The sequence below is a fragment of the Carcharhinus amblyrhynchos genome, chromosome 33 (assembly GCF_965287045.1).
Source record: "Carcharhinus amblyrhynchos chromosome 33, sCarAmb.v2.hapA, whole genome shotgun sequence".
NCBI classification, from domain to species: domain Eukaryota; kingdom Metazoa; phylum Chordata; class Chondrichthyes; order Carcharhiniformes; family Carcharhinidae; genus Carcharhinus; species Carcharhinus amblyrhynchos.
In genome coordinates this window covers 6,818,655-6,833,833 of record NC_137356.1, presented here as the reverse complement: position 1 = coordinate 6,833,833, position 15,179 = coordinate 6,818,655, and the positions used below count along the sequence as shown (strand labels likewise).

The following is a 15,179-nucleotide window of genomic DNA, read 5'->3' as shown; positions in this document are numbered from 1 at the left end:
CAGCACGGAAGGAGGCCATTTGGCCTACTATACTGGTGCTAGCAGTTTGATAGAATGATCCAATTTAGCACCACTTTCCCCAATTCCTGCAGGTTTTCCCCTTCAAGTTTTTAATCCAATTTCCTTTCCCAATTTCCTATTTGAATCTGCCTCCATTGCCCTTTCAGGCAGCACCTTTCAGATAAGAACAATAATCCCCGCTTCTTTATAAACTGAGATCAGCTATGGTGGCACAGTGGTTGACCCTGCTACCTCACAGCGCCAGGGACCCGGGTTCGATTCCCATCTTGGGTCACTGTCTATGTGGAGTTTGCACGTTCTCCCTGTGTCTGCGTGGGTTTCCTCCGGGTGCTCCGGTTTCTTCCCACAGTCCAAATGGTTAGGTGGATCGGCCATTCTAAATTGCCCCTCAGTGTCAGGGGGATTAGCTAGGGTAAGTGCACGTGGTTATGGGGATGGGGCCTGTGTGGGATTGTGGGACTTGATGGGCTGAATGGCCTCCTTCTGCACTGTAGGGACTCTACCATTCCATGACAATGGGTTAAAACCTGGCCTATTCCGGCTCCGTAGAGTTCCTGGCCACACCAGACACTGCATTTATCCACTGTATTAACTGTGCAAACCTTTTGGTTGTAAACCCACCTTCCCTGCTGACATTTAGAGCCTGTGCACTGACCCCAGCTTCTAGCTCCTTCCTTGGGCAGGTTAATGTGGGGGCAACTGGGCATCAGGGTCACTTTGACACAGTCTGCATCAACTCTGGTTTTGTCATCTGTCCAAAGTCCTTTTGAGTTGATACAGGGAACGAGGGGAAACGCAGGCAGCAAATTTCACCACCAATCATTTAAAAAAATCTCAACCAACTTCAGATAAAAATGAACAGAATCCCATTCTAACTTACTGAGTAAAACCCACCAGCTTTCTCTCTCGGACTCCACTGGAGCTGATTCCGAGTTCCCTGGGGTGGGTGTTGCACAGAAAAACACACTCTATAATCTAAAGCATCGCAGTTTGATTGAAATCGGAAAGCATCAGGGAATGGCAGCCGAGAGCGTTTGCCCAGGTTTGGTGATTTATGATGTCAAAATGTATACCAAGGGGAACTCAGAACCGGATCAACAGAAAGAACACAATGACCCAAAACAAGGAGCACACTTAAATTATTATTTTTAATGCAATAACACAGTGGCACTGTGGTTAATACTGTTGCCTCACACCGCCAGGGACCCAGGTTCGATTCCGGCCTCGGGTGACTGTGCGAAGTCTGCACATTCTCCCCATGTCTGTATGGGTTTCCTCTGGGTGCTCTGGTTTCCTCCCACAGTCCAAAGATGTGTAGGTTAGGAGGATCGGCCATGCTAAATTGCCCCTTAGTGTCCAAAGATGTGCAGGTTAGGAGGATTGGCCGTGTTAAATTGCCCCTTAGAGTCTAAAGATGTGTAGGTTAGGAGGGATTATTGGCTGTGCTAAATTACCCCTCATTGGAGTCTGTGTCTACCACATTGCTGTGGCTCCAGAGCCACATGTAGCCAAACCAGGTAAGGACGACAGATTCCCCGCTTCCCCGATGTAATTTTAATGACAATCAATAAATAGCTTCATGGCCACGAGCAGTTTTATCTTCTAGATTGTAACGAATTGAATTTATATTGCACCAGCTGCTGTGGTGGGATCTGAACCCATGTCCCTCCTCAGAGCATTCGCCTGGGACACTAGCCCAGTGGCTTTACCGCAGCGCCACTGCCTCTGGGATGAGATGATTGAGAATTACAGAGATGACAGGACTATCGCTGTGGTGTGTGGCTAGGTGGCAGGGTAAGGAGGGACAGGAATTCATGTGGTAGTTCATAGAGTCATGGAGGTTTACAGCATGGAAACTGGCCCTTCGGCCCAACTTTGCCATGCTGCCCCTTTTTTTAACCACTAAGCTAGTCCCAATAGCCCGTGTTTGGCCCATATCCCTCTGTACCCATGTAACTGTCCAAACACTTTTTAAAAGACAAAATTGTAGCCGTCTCTACTACTACCTCTGGCAGCTCGTTCCAGACACTCACCACCCTCTGTGTGAAAAAACTGCCCCTCTCCTGGAACCATAGCTTATTATAATTAGAAATATTACCGGAATCATGCCAGTATAGTTTAATGTCAGGATTTGTCTAACCTGCTGTGTTACTTCAGGAACAGTCAGAAGCCTCAGGGTGTTTGTCACACTGTGAAGAATGGGTGGATAGAGCTGAACAACCAATAAAGTCTGGTGATTAAATCCCTTGCTCATTTCCCTCAGCATTACACAGAAACTAGAAGCAGGAGGAGGCCATTTGGCCCTTTGAGCCTGCTCCACCATTCATTTTGATCATGGCTGATCATCAAATACAATACCCTGATCCCACATTCCCTCACCCCCCCCACAGCCCCATATCCGGCGGCACGGTGACACAGTGGTTAGCACTGCTGCTTCACAGTGCCAGGGGCCCGGGTTCGATTCCCGGCTTGGGTCACCGTCTGTGCTGAGTCTGCACATTCTCCCCGTGTCTGCGTGGGTTTCCTCCGGGTGCTCCAGTTTCCCCCCACACTCCGAAAGACGTGCTGGTTAGGGTGCATTGACAGTGCTAAATTCTCCATCAGCATACCGGAACAGGCACCAGAGCGTGGCAACTAGGGGATTTTCACAGTGATTTCATTGCCGTGTTAATGTCAGCCCTGCTTGTGACACTAATAAATAAACTTTAAAAACTTAAACAAAGTGTCATTTCTGTGTAGGAAATAGTTCAAATGCAGGCTGGACATGGATTGGAGGCTGGGAATTCAACTCCCCACGTCCTTTTATTAGCTACACTTTCTTTAAGATAAATACTTGTTGTTAAATTAGTCTCAAATCTGGAGATAATTTTAAACTGAGGCTCAACCTCAACTGGTGCCAATCACTCCCTCCCCAGGGTGCTCAACAGCACCACACTGTGGCCACTGGCAGTACTGTTTGGGGGAGGAGGAGGAAGTCAGCAAGGGAGGGACAGAGTGAGCAGAGTTAGGGGAAAGCTGAGGGGGGGGGAAATAAGGTGAAAGAGGAGGGGGGGAAACGAGTGGGAGGACAGGACGAAGGTGACTAGGGGAATAAAGAGAGGGGAAAAGGGGGAAGTGATGGGGAAAGGGGGAGAGGGAGGGGGAGAGGGATAGGGGAAGGGGGATAGGGGAGGAAAGGGGAGAGGGGGAGAGGGAAAGGGAGGAAAAGGGAGGGGAAAAGAGGGGAGGGACGGGAAAGGGGAGAGGGAGGGAGGAAAGGGGGAGAGGGAGGGGAGAGAGGGAGGGGAAAGGAGGGGAGGGAGGGAGGAAAGGGGAGTGGGAGGGGGCAGGGAGGGGGGGAGGGGAGAGGGGGAGAGGGAGGGGGTGAGAGGATGGGGAAAAGGGAGAGGGATAGGGAGGGGAAAGGAGGAGAGGGAGGGAGGGAGGGGGGGAGAGGGAGGGGGAAGTTTTAAAGTTAGTGCGGTGTGAATGCAGGAACACACGAGAGACTCGGTATCACTGACTCCTGCTCCTCTTTGGCTGTCAGTTCTGCGATATTAGATAATGTTTTCCTTTAAGATGTAAAGATTAAAGCAAAAAATAAATCTTGAATATTTTAAAAAGTGTTTAATAGAAATATATCTAGAAGGATAAACAAAATCAGAAGTGGTTTTACTGGGAGTTACCAAACGCCACTGGACAGTTAGGTTTTCCTGGCTGGAGGTGCCTGGATCTTCTCAGCTGGGTTTAAATTGGTTAATGCTGTCAGGAGAACGACTTTCTCCCAGTCCGTTCCCGTCATTCTCGGCTCACAACAATCCTCGATTCGAAAGAACGGGGGGATTTCGAGGGGTGGGGGCAAGGCAGCTTTCCCGACTCGGCTCACTCACTCACTCATCCTCCTCTTCCTCCGGGATCGCTCTCAAGTCTTCCTGGATGATATCTTCCACCTCACACTCCATCCAGGAGTCCTGGCTAATGCAGCTGGCGACAGTCGATCCGGTGGACTCGTGCACCAGGCTGGGGCACAGCACCTTGGGAAGGCCACGCACCTGCCGTGTCCTGGGATGGACGCAGTGTGTGCCAGGGACGTACGGCTCTGCCAGGGATAAAGGAATTCTCTGTTAAAATGGAACGTTGACACCCAGGAATGTTTAAAACTAGCCTGAGGGCGGCCACACCATTCAGTCTGTTCACTCAGGACCATCTTGACTTACTGTTGGGGTGACACCTTCTCCTCTCTGTGTGAGTTCAGTTTAATTCCAGAGAAGCTCAAAGATGTGCGGGTTAGGTTCACTGGCCGTGCTAAGTTGACCCTACAGTCAAGGGGATTAGCGGGGTAAATGTGTGGTTTGCTGGAGGAGAGCCTGGATGGGATTGTGATCAGTACAGAATCAATGGGCCAAATGGCCTCCTTGTGTACTGTAGAGGCCCTATGAAGCTGTCTTCAGCACTGCCATTGGTTTAAAGTTTATTCATTCATCACAGGTAGACTTACATTAACACTGCAATGAAGTTACCGTGAAAATCCCCTAGTTGCCACACTCCTGTCCGGGTAACACTGAGGCAGAATTTAGCACGGCCAATGCACCCTAACCAGCACGTCTTTCGTACTGTGGGAGGAAACCGGAGCACCCGGAGGAAACCCACGCAGTTTCTAAGGTTCTATGAAATCCTCCACTAACAGCACTATGGCTGTACCTACACCACGTGGACTGCGGCCACTCAAGAAGGCAGTTCACCACCGCCTTGTCAAGGGCAGTGGAGGATTAACTACCCGAGGCTGAGCTTCAGTCAGGCCCCCGACCTGCCCACTGCCCCACCCTTCATTGAATTGGATAAAGTGACGTTAGATAACTTATATTGTTGTAATACGTATACTGTAATACATGTATAATATCATAAAGTTATATGAACCAGTTACTCATTTGTTTTTCATTTTCTTTAACATTTGTACTTTGAAAAGCTTCCGTGTTTTTTGATTTACAAAAGTGTTGATAACAGCGTGTGAATCAATAGATCGAAGCGTGTCTGATTCAACATGCGTGACTGCCGGATGACTAAGTTTCTCATTGTTGAGCACATTTTGAGGATTTTGATCCTCTTCAGTGCCTAAAATGAATAGTTCTCACCTGAACGGTTAGTGATCATTAGGGATAAATAAATTCTAAAGCAAATGTATTTGTATTTGGATACACCTCGTGCAGTCGATCTCTTGCCAGAGCTCAGCACATCCCTAAGTAGGCACTAAAATAAGTATACATATAGCAGCATGACAATATACTCTTTGTTGCATGTATTTTGCATTTATTTGCATGTAATACAAGTCCACGCTATTTATTCTATTAATTCACTCACAGGGTATAGTTATGAAAATTTATTCACCTTTAGAACCAATTTCTTTTTGTTCTCAGGCCCCCTTCCCTTCCGGAACCCCAGGCTTAAACCTACACAGACTAATAGTTAATCTGCCACTGAACCAGTCAGAGAAGGCCACGCCCTGGAAATGTTTTTTTTAACAATATCTTGCACTGTAGGCTTAGGTGCAGCACGGTGGTTAACACTGCTACCTCACAGTGCCAGGGTTCGATTCCCAGATTGGGTCACTCTCTGTGCGGAGTCTGCACATTCTCCCCTGATACAAAAGTCTGAGGTTAAGAAAGTCCACTTAACGTCTCTACTTTATCAGGAGGCTAAGGAAATGTCAGCTACGACTCTCACCAACTTTTATAGGTGCACTATAGAAAGCATTCTTTCTGGTTGTATCACAGCTTGGTATGGGCTCCTGCTCTGCCCAAGACCACAAGGAACTACAAAGGATTGTGAATGTAGCCCCAATCCATCACGCAAACCAGCCTCCCATCCACTGACTCTGTCTACACTTCCTGCTGCCTCGGCAAAGCAGCCAGCATAATCAAGGACCCCACGCACCCCGGACATTCTCCCTTCCACCTTCTTCCATCAGGGGAAAAAGATACAGAAGTCTGAGGTCACGTACCAACCGACTCAAGAACAGCTTCTTCCCTGCTGCCGTCAGACTTTCGAATGGACCTACCTGATATTAAGCTGATCTTTCTCTACACCCTATTTGTGACGTAACACTACATTCTGCACCCTCGCCTTCTCTATGAACGGTATGCTTTGTCTGTGTAGCATGCAAGAAACAATACTTTTCACTGTATACTAATACATGTGACAATAATAAATCAAATCAACCCATTGGAAAGCAATGATATGCACACAGATTCCAACTGACTTTTGAAACAAAGAGGTCTCGATTCATACTAAAGCTGAGGTCAGATGCCTGGGGTGTGAAGTTATTAAAAGTGGGTGTAATATCTGGAGAGTGACTCACTGAGGCTCATGAACAAAAGGTTTCATTGTCAAGGCCTATATTTGCAATAGAGTCAGACAGAATAACGGTGTGACTACTATTCCTGATTCCAACTGCGGATATTCCCTGACCCGGGATACGCACGCTCTCACTCGATTGGCTCTCCCTCCAGCCTCGACACTTCATAGGGTCTGTAGGTTCCCTCCATGGCTCCCAGTAAACGCCCTCTTAAAGGGGCCACGCCACCATGGCGGGACAAGAGCTGGTGGGATCACAAAACTGATTTTCGATGCTCAGCCATGATCGTAATGAACGGCGGAGCAGACTAGAAGGGCCGAATGGCCTCCTCCTGCTCCGTGGTGTCTACGTCTCTACATTACCTTGTCTGTTGTAACAATCCTCGGCACAGCAGCCGTGTGGAATCCGCCTCCTGTTTTCCGGGTAGGCCCGATCTTGTTGGGGTGGGATGATGTGGATGGGGAGGACGGCACTCCGACACCTGTGGCATGAAGCAGCAAGTCCCATCTGTCCAAAGTGCCTGACATTGAGGGAGGGAGAGAGGGAGACGCAACTTAATGATGGATTAGAGTTGCCAACTTTGGACATTGGCTTCATCACATGACCTCCACCTTTGGCCAATGAGGGCACCCATTCCCATGATGCCTCATCTTCACATGACCAATTAGGAAGCCAACAGCCTTCATTGGCCAATCAGATGATTCTCAACTCTAATTCATAAAGTAAAAGTTTATTTATTAGTGTCACAAGTAAGGCTTACGATAACACTGCAATGAAGTTACTGTGAAAATCTCGTAGTCGCCACATTCCAACACCTGTCCAGGTTACACTGACAGAGAATTTAGCACGGCCAATGCACCCTAACCAGCACGTCTTTCAGACTGTGGGAGGAAACTGGAGGAAATCCACGCAGACATGGGGAGAAAGTGCAAACTCCACACACACGGTGGCCCAAGCCAGGAATGGAACCAGGGTCCCTGGCACTGTGAGGCAGCAGTGCTAACTGTGCCACCCCCTCACTGTTCCACCTCACATGCAGAAACTTGGATAACTCAGATCCGAAGTAACCCAGGGAAGTTGCACTGCCCCAATGTCAATCCAAATTGAGACCAGAGTCGGTCTCCTCACTATTGGGGAACCCGTCCCTAATGGAGAGACCTCTGGTCAGTGGTAGCATTCCTGCCTCAGAGTCAGAAGGGTCAATTCCAAACTCCAGAACAGCAGATTCAGAGATAGCTATGAATGCTGGGCTGATGTTCAGCAGAGGACAGGGCTCCCATTGCTGAGAAAAGTTCCCACCCTCCCTCCTCCATCAGGGAGGGTGTGCTAGGCCTCTTTAGCCTTGGCAGACACGAGAACATCTTTCGAAAATGAAAACCGTGAGGAACTCAATCGGAAATCACGGCATAGTCCCTCTCCCCTCGCTATGAAATCATTAGACGAATGGTCTGAATGATGGCACGGTGAGCTTTCCAGATGCCACATAGCAACAAACATTTGAAGGCCAAAGGCGAGTTAAAGTTGCCTGCATTGTCTTCCAAACTTTGACTGCTAGATTCTTGGTCGGTAAGGTTATGGGGAAAAGGCGGGAGAATGGGGTTGAGAAACATATCAGCAGAATAGACTCGATGGGCTGAATGGCCTAATTCTGCTCCTATATCTTATAGTCTTGCACCGTAAGCACCAATGGTCTTCACCATATGGCTGGTAGATAGGGGCCAAGACCAGCCATTAATAACCCTACTTGTTTTGCCCCAGATGGAATTCTGCTGAGACTGGACCTTACCTGAAAGCGTTGTTGCAAATATCGCAGATATACTCAGCGAAACCCCACTCCTGATCCCTCGGCACCGCGTCGTACTTACGTTTACAACACCGACATCTGGAGACCTGTGGAGAAAGTGAATGCATCACCTCCGCTCTCCCCGTTTTCCATGCAGCTAATTAAGAGATAAACCCTGTTCGAAGCTCTTATAAAACATTTATTCACATCAAAGGTGCATTATAGAAACAGGCCAGTCGGCCCATCCGCTCTGTGCTGCTGTTTCTTCCCCAGGGGCAATGGCATTGTCACAGGACTAGAACTGCAGAGGCCCAGAGCAAGATCTGGGTTCGAATCCCGCCACGGCAGACAGTGAAATTTAAATTCAATTAATTCTGGAATTAAGGATCTACTGATGCCCATAAAAACCATTGTCGGAAAAACCCATTGGTTCACCCCTTTCAGGAAGGAAATCTGCCGTCCTTACCCGGTCTGGCCTACTTGTGACTCCAGAGCCACAGCAATGTGGTTGACTCTCAATTGCCCTCTGAATTGGAGGGCAGTTAGGAATGGGCAATAAATACTGGGCCCAGCCAATGGCCTGGAAAATGATCCCCTTGCCCCCGGCCCCCTGTAGCTCCCTCCCTCCCCCTCCTCACCCCACTCCATCAGCAAAACCTTCCTTCCCTCGCTTTGCCTTCGATGTATTTAAGTGAACTCATTGTCTCCACCCACCCAAATTTTCAAGCAACTAATTAAAAGATAAGCCGGGGAAGGCAGTGGTGTTGTGGTATTGTCACGGGACTCGTAATCCAGCCACCCAGAGCAAGATCTGGGGGACCCGGGTTCGAATCCCACCACCACAGATGGTGAAATTTGAATTCAATAAAAACTGGGATCTTGGGTTCGTGTCACACTATCTGTAACCCCCCCACAACTTGCCTGGACTTGCAAAATCTCACTGTCCTGTCTGGAGACAGTACGCATCTATTTAACCTGTGCTTAACCCTCTCTCCACTCACATTGTCTGTACCTTTAAGACTTGATTACCTGTAAAGACTCACATTCCAACCATTCTCTTGTAATTGAGCCTGTGTCTATACATGCCCTGACTGTGAACCCAACTCACCATTCACCTGCTGAAGGGGCAGTGCTCCGAAAGCTCATGCTACCAAATAAACCTGTTGGACTTTATCCTGGCTTCTTACTGTGCCCACCCCAGTCTAACACCAGCATCTCCACATCATGCATTTAAGTTCTTATGTTGCAGTGAGGAGAGTTTGGAGAAACTTGGTTTGTTCTCACTGGAATAACAGAGCGTGAGGGGTGATCTGATGGAGGTTTACACGATTAGGAGGGGCATGGACAGAGTGGATAGTCAGAAGCTTTTACCCAGGGTGGAAAAGCCAATTACTGGGGGCGGGGGCACAGGTTTAAGGTGCGAGGGGTAAGGTTTAAAGGAGATGTGCGAGGTAAGTTTTTTTACACAGAGGGTGGTGGATGCCTGGAACTCGCTGCCGGGGGAGGTAGTGGAAGCGGGTACGATAGTGACCTTTAAGGGCCATCTGGATAAATATATGAATATGTTAAAGTTTATTTATTTGTCACAAGGCTTACATTAACAGCACAATGAAGTTACTGTGAAATTGCTCTAGTTGCCATGGTCCAGTGCCTGTTTGGGTCAATGCATCTAACCAGCACATCTTTGGACTGTGGGAGGAAATTGGAGCACCCGGAGGAAACCCACGCAGACATGGGGAGAACGTGCAAACTCCACATAGACAGTGACCCCCCACAAGCTGGGAATCGAGCTCAGGTTCCTGGCACTGTGAGGCAGCAGTGCTAACCACTGTGCTACTGTGTCACCGTACAGGATGGAATAGGATGGGAAATAGGGATATGGTCCCGAGAAGGTTAGGGGATTTTAATTCAGTCGGGCAGCATGGTCGCGGGTTTGGAGGGCTGAAGGGCCTGTTCCTGTGCTGTAATTTTCTTTGTTCTTTGTGCTGTGTTCTCCTCAACCCACTCTCTGCGGTAGCGAGTTCCACATTCTCACCAATCTCTGACTAAGAATTTTCTTACAAATTCCTGATTGGAATGACGAGCGACCATCTTATGATCTTCAAATTCAAATGTGCTCTCCTCACTGTCCTGAAACATCATCCCTCCCAAGCATCTGTCCTACAACATTCCCAGGACCTCAGGTCAGCGACACCCCCCCCACCCCCACCCCCCGCACCCCCAACCCCACCGGTTCTTATCTGGGAGCCTGTGGCGATTGTCCCTTTAAGGGCAGCGTAGCAGAAGAGGGTCAGCTGAGTTGAGGGACCCATGGGGACTGAGAGTGGGTGATCACCCCAGGCGGGAAGAGCCCTCCCTTAGGCAGAAGACTTCCAGAAGACATGTAGGGGAGGGACAGAGGGCAGTCACTGAGTCACAGAGGTTTCCAACATGGAAACAGGCCCTTCGGCCCAACTTGTCCATGCCGCCCTTTTTTTAATCATAAAGCTAGTCCCAATTGCCCACATTTGGCCCATATCCCTCTATACCCATCTTACCCATGAATCTTGTTTAAAAAACAAAATTGTACCCACATCTACTACTACCTCTGGCAGCTCGTTCTAGACACTCACCACCCTCTGTGTGAAAAAATTGCCCCTCTGGACACTTTTGTATCTCTCCCCTCTCACCTTAAACCTATGCCCTCTAGTTTTAGACTCCCCTACCTTTGGGAAAAGATATTGACTATCTAGCTGATCTGTGCCCCTCATTATTTTCTAGACCTCTATAAGATCACCCCTCAGCCTCCTGTGCTCCAGAGAAAAAAGTCCCAATCTATCCGGCCTCTCCTTATAACTCAATCCATCAAGTCCCAGTAGCATCCTAGTAAATCTTTTCTGCACTCTTTCTAGTTTAATAATATCCTTTTTATAATAGGGTGACCAGAACGGTACACAGTATTCCAAGTGTGGCCTTACCAATGTCTTGTACAACTTCAACAAAACGTCCCAACTCCTGTATTCAATGTTCTGACCAATGAAACCAAGCATGCCGAATGCCTTCTTCACCACTCTGTCCACCTGTGACTCCACTTTCAAGGAGTTGTGAACCTGTACCCCTAGATCTCTTTGTTCTGTAACTCTCCCCAACGCCCTACCATTAACTGGGTGGCACGGTAGCACAGTGGTCAGCACTGCTGCATCATAGCTTCTGGGTTCGATTCCCAGCTTGGGTCACTGTCTGTGTGGAGTCTGCACATTCTCCTCATGTCTGCGTGGGTTTCCTCTGGGTGCTCTGGTTTCCTCCCACAGTCCAAACATGTGTGGGTTAGGTTAATTGGCCATGCTTTAAAAAAATGTCCTGAGATGTGTAGGTTATAGGGATTAGTGGGTGGGATATGGGGGAAGGGCCTGGGTGGGATTGTGATCGGTGCAGACTTGATGGACCGAATGGCCTCGTTCTGTACTGTAGGGATTCTATGATTTTATGATTAACTGAGTAAATCCTGCCCTGGTTCAATCTACCAAAGTGCATCACCTCGCATTTGTCTAAAATAAACTCAATCTGCCATTCATCAGCCCACTGGCCCAACTGATCAAGATCCCATTGGAATCGGAGAGAACTTTCTTCACTCTTCACTGTGCCACCAATCTTGGTGTCATCTGCAAACTTGCTAACTGTGCCTCCTATATTCTCATCCAAATCATTAACATAAATTTGTGTGGGGTTTACAATGTATGAAACCTGGGAATGGTATTGATGACCAAGAGTGGTGTTACCTGTTTCCTCTCAGGCACTTTCCTCCACCAATATCTGTCGCAGAGTGAGCACGCAAACTGCCTTTGTGTACCGGGAATCTCATTGTGCCTCGCCAAATTAAACATTCGCACGTTATCTTCGGTCAGTGGAAGCATCCTTAAGCTTTCCACTATTTCCTGGTTGAACGCAGAACATAAACACAATCACAATGCAGAAGAAAAGAGCAGATCAAAACATCATTGGATTCTCACCCACCAAGATGGGCTGTATTCACCCAAGAACCCAATGGATGGAAGTTCACCTCCTACTGGCAGTGGAATGCACTGCACTTGGCCCCACCTTACTGAGTAGGCTGATGTAAATGGTTGGATCCGGAGCTCAGAGGGTTGGCTTATGAGGAGAGACAGAGGCTATACTCATTGGAATTCAGAGGAATGAGGGGGAGACCTTAGAGGAAACATATAAGATAATGAAGGGACTAGACAAGATAGAAGCAGGGAGGTTGGCAGGTGAAACTAGAACTAGGGGGCACAGCCTCAAAATAAGGGGAAGCAGATTTAGGACTGAGTTGAGGAGGAATTTCTTCACCCAAAGGGTTGTGAATCTGTGGAATTCCCTGCCCACTTGAGGCTCCCTCATTGAATGTTTTTAAGGCAAGGATAGATAGATTTTTGAACAGTAAAGGAATTAAGGGTTATGGTGAGTGGGCGGGTAAGTGGAGCTGAGTCCACGATAAGATCAGCCCTGATCTTATTAAGTGGTGGAGCAGGCTCAAGGGGCCAGATAGCCCACTCCTGCTCCTAGTTCTTATGTTCTTATTAAGTGTCCCTTGTTGGAAATCTCAGATGCTGCCCCAAATCGTTATGCAAGGTTCAATGTTTCCAATTCCCCAGAGTCTCCAAGAATTGAAGAAGACAGTGCAGAACAGGTGAGCAGAGTCACTGAAGGAGCTCGATGCCATCCAGGACAAATTTATTCATCACCCCATCCACCACCTTTAACATCCACTCCCTCCAACATTGATGCTCAGTAGCAGCAGTGTGTACCATCTACAAGATGCACTACAGCAACTCACCAAGGCTCCTTAGACAGCTAACCTTTACCACCTAGAAGGACAGGGCAGTGGACACATGGGAACACCATGTTCTCCTTCAAATGCCTCACCATCCTGATTTGGAAATATATTGGCTGTTCCTTCACTGTTACTGGGTCAAAATCCTGGAATTCCCTCCCTAACAGCACTGTGGATGTACCTACACCACATGGACTGCAGCGATTCAAGGAGGCAGCTCACCACCACATTCTCAAAGGGCAATTAGGGATGGAGAGTAAATTTTAAAGTTTGTGTCAAAGTAGGTTACGTTAACACCGCAAAGAAGTTATTGCAAAAATCCCCTGGTCGCCACACTCTGGCACACGTTCGGGTACACTGAGGGAGAATTTAGCACGGCCACTGTGGGAAGAAACCAGAGCACCCGGAGGAAACCCACACAGACATGGGGAGAATGTGCAGTCTCCGCACAGACAGCGACCCAAAGCCAGGAATCGAATCGAGGTCCCTGGCACTGTGAGATAGCAGTGCTAACCACTGTGCCACTATTTTCCAGGCCAGTGACTCATATCTCATTAAAGACACTTTTTTATAAAATCCCTCCCACACTAATTGCAATTCAGAGACACAAAGTGAAGTTAATAATTCATTAGGCCTTGTGCCACGTCTGATTGTATCAAACCTGTTGCTGAGTACAGAGCCCTGGCGATGTATCACGTACCTGTATCTCATTGTCATCATTCTCTCCATCCTGTGTAAAAAAATATAAAACCCGTCATTCAGACCCCTCTCATACTGACTTTCAAAAAGAAATCTGCATTTGTGTATCATCTTTCACAACCAAATAACGCCTTGAAGTACTTTACACCAAAGGAGATAGTTTTTAAATGTATCCAATATTATAATCTGGAAATGCAGCAGCCAATTTATGCACAGCAAGCTCCCATGAATAGCAGGTTGGAATGATGAAGTCATCTGTTGTGACGGTGATTGAGGGATAAATGTTAGCCACAAGACCAGGAAAACTTTACCCACCACTCAAACCAGCCTCCCATCCATAGACCCTGTCTACACTTCCTACCGCTGCCACCATAATCATAGAATCCTTACAGTGCAGAAAAAGGCCATTCAGCCCATTGAGCCTGTACCATCAATGATCCCACCTAGACCCTATCCCCATAACCTCATATATTTATCCTGCTAATCCCCCGACACTAATGGATAATTTCTCATGCCAATTGCACAACTTTGGGCTGTGGGAGGAAACTGGAGCACCCGGAGGAAACCCATGCAGACACGGGGAGAACGTGCAGATTCCACACAGACAGTGACCCGAGCCAGGAATTGAACCCACGTCCCTGGCGCTGTGAGATAGCGGTGCTAACCACTTTGTGTCATGAGAGAAAAACCTTTACACCTGGTGAGTGGTTTGGGTCTGGAATGCACTGCCCGAGAGTGTGGTGGAGACAGGTTCAATCAAGGCATTCAAGAGGACATTAAATGATTATTTGAATGGAAACAATGTGCAGGGATTCCGGGGAAAAGGAAGGGGAAACGGCACTAAGACATGATGCTCGATTAGAGTATCTGTGCAGACACGATGGGCTGAATGGCCTCCTTGTGCACCTTAACAATTCTAATCTTCCTAAGATCTTAAAAAGCTGATTGAATAGCAAGACAATGGAAGCTACACTAAGCTTCAAAGCCACACAGTTCAGCAAATGAAAGCAAAAATCCTCAGATGTGTTTCTGCCTCTCTATCTGTCCAGCTGTCAGTTTGTTGCTTTCTGGGAGAGAATTTCCCCTGGTGTGTGTGTGTGTGTGTGTGTGTGTGGTCCTCAGTGTGACTGTACCTTCACCAGTCAGTCAGCAACTGAAACTGTGTGGTTCATTCCCTGAGCAGAACGAGGTGCCGTTGTGTGAAAGGATGTTAGACACTTTAGAGAGTGGGGTCAGAGTCAGAGAGGTTTCCAGCATGGAAACAGGCCCTTCGGCCCAACTTGTCCATGCCTCCCCTTTTTTTTAACCACTAAACTACTACCAATTGCCCACATTTGGCCCATATCCCTCTTTACCCATCTTATCCGTGTAACCGTCTAAGTGCTTTTTAAAAGTCAAAACCGGCTTCTACTACTACCTCTGGCAGCTCGTTCCAGACACTCATCACCCTCTGTGTGAAAAAATTGCCCCTCTGGATCCTTTTGTATCTCTGCCCTCTCACCTTAAACCTATAGTTTTAGACTCTCCTATCTTTG

At 47.9% G+C, this 15,179-nt stretch overlaps 1 protein-coding gene across 1 annotated transcript in view; it reads right to left on the bottom strand.

Annotated features, from left to right (window-relative positions):
* Positions 1-3,612: 3,612 nt before the first annotated feature.
* Positions 3,613-15,179, bottom strand: part of LOC145361001 (shiftless antiviral inhibitor of ribosomal frameshifting protein homolog) — a 27,739-nt gene continuing 16,172 nt past the window's right edge. Inside the window, 6 exon segments of the mRNA XM_080216522.1 lie at positions 3,613-4,099; positions 6,715-6,872; positions 8,139-8,242; positions 11,894-12,049; positions 13,646-13,719; positions 15,018-15,020. Coding sequence (XP_080072648.1) covers positions 3,891-4,099; positions 6,715-6,872; positions 8,139-8,242; positions 11,894-12,049; positions 13,646-13,719; positions 15,018-15,020 — 704 coding nt within the window. The 3' untranslated portion in view covers positions 3,613-3,890.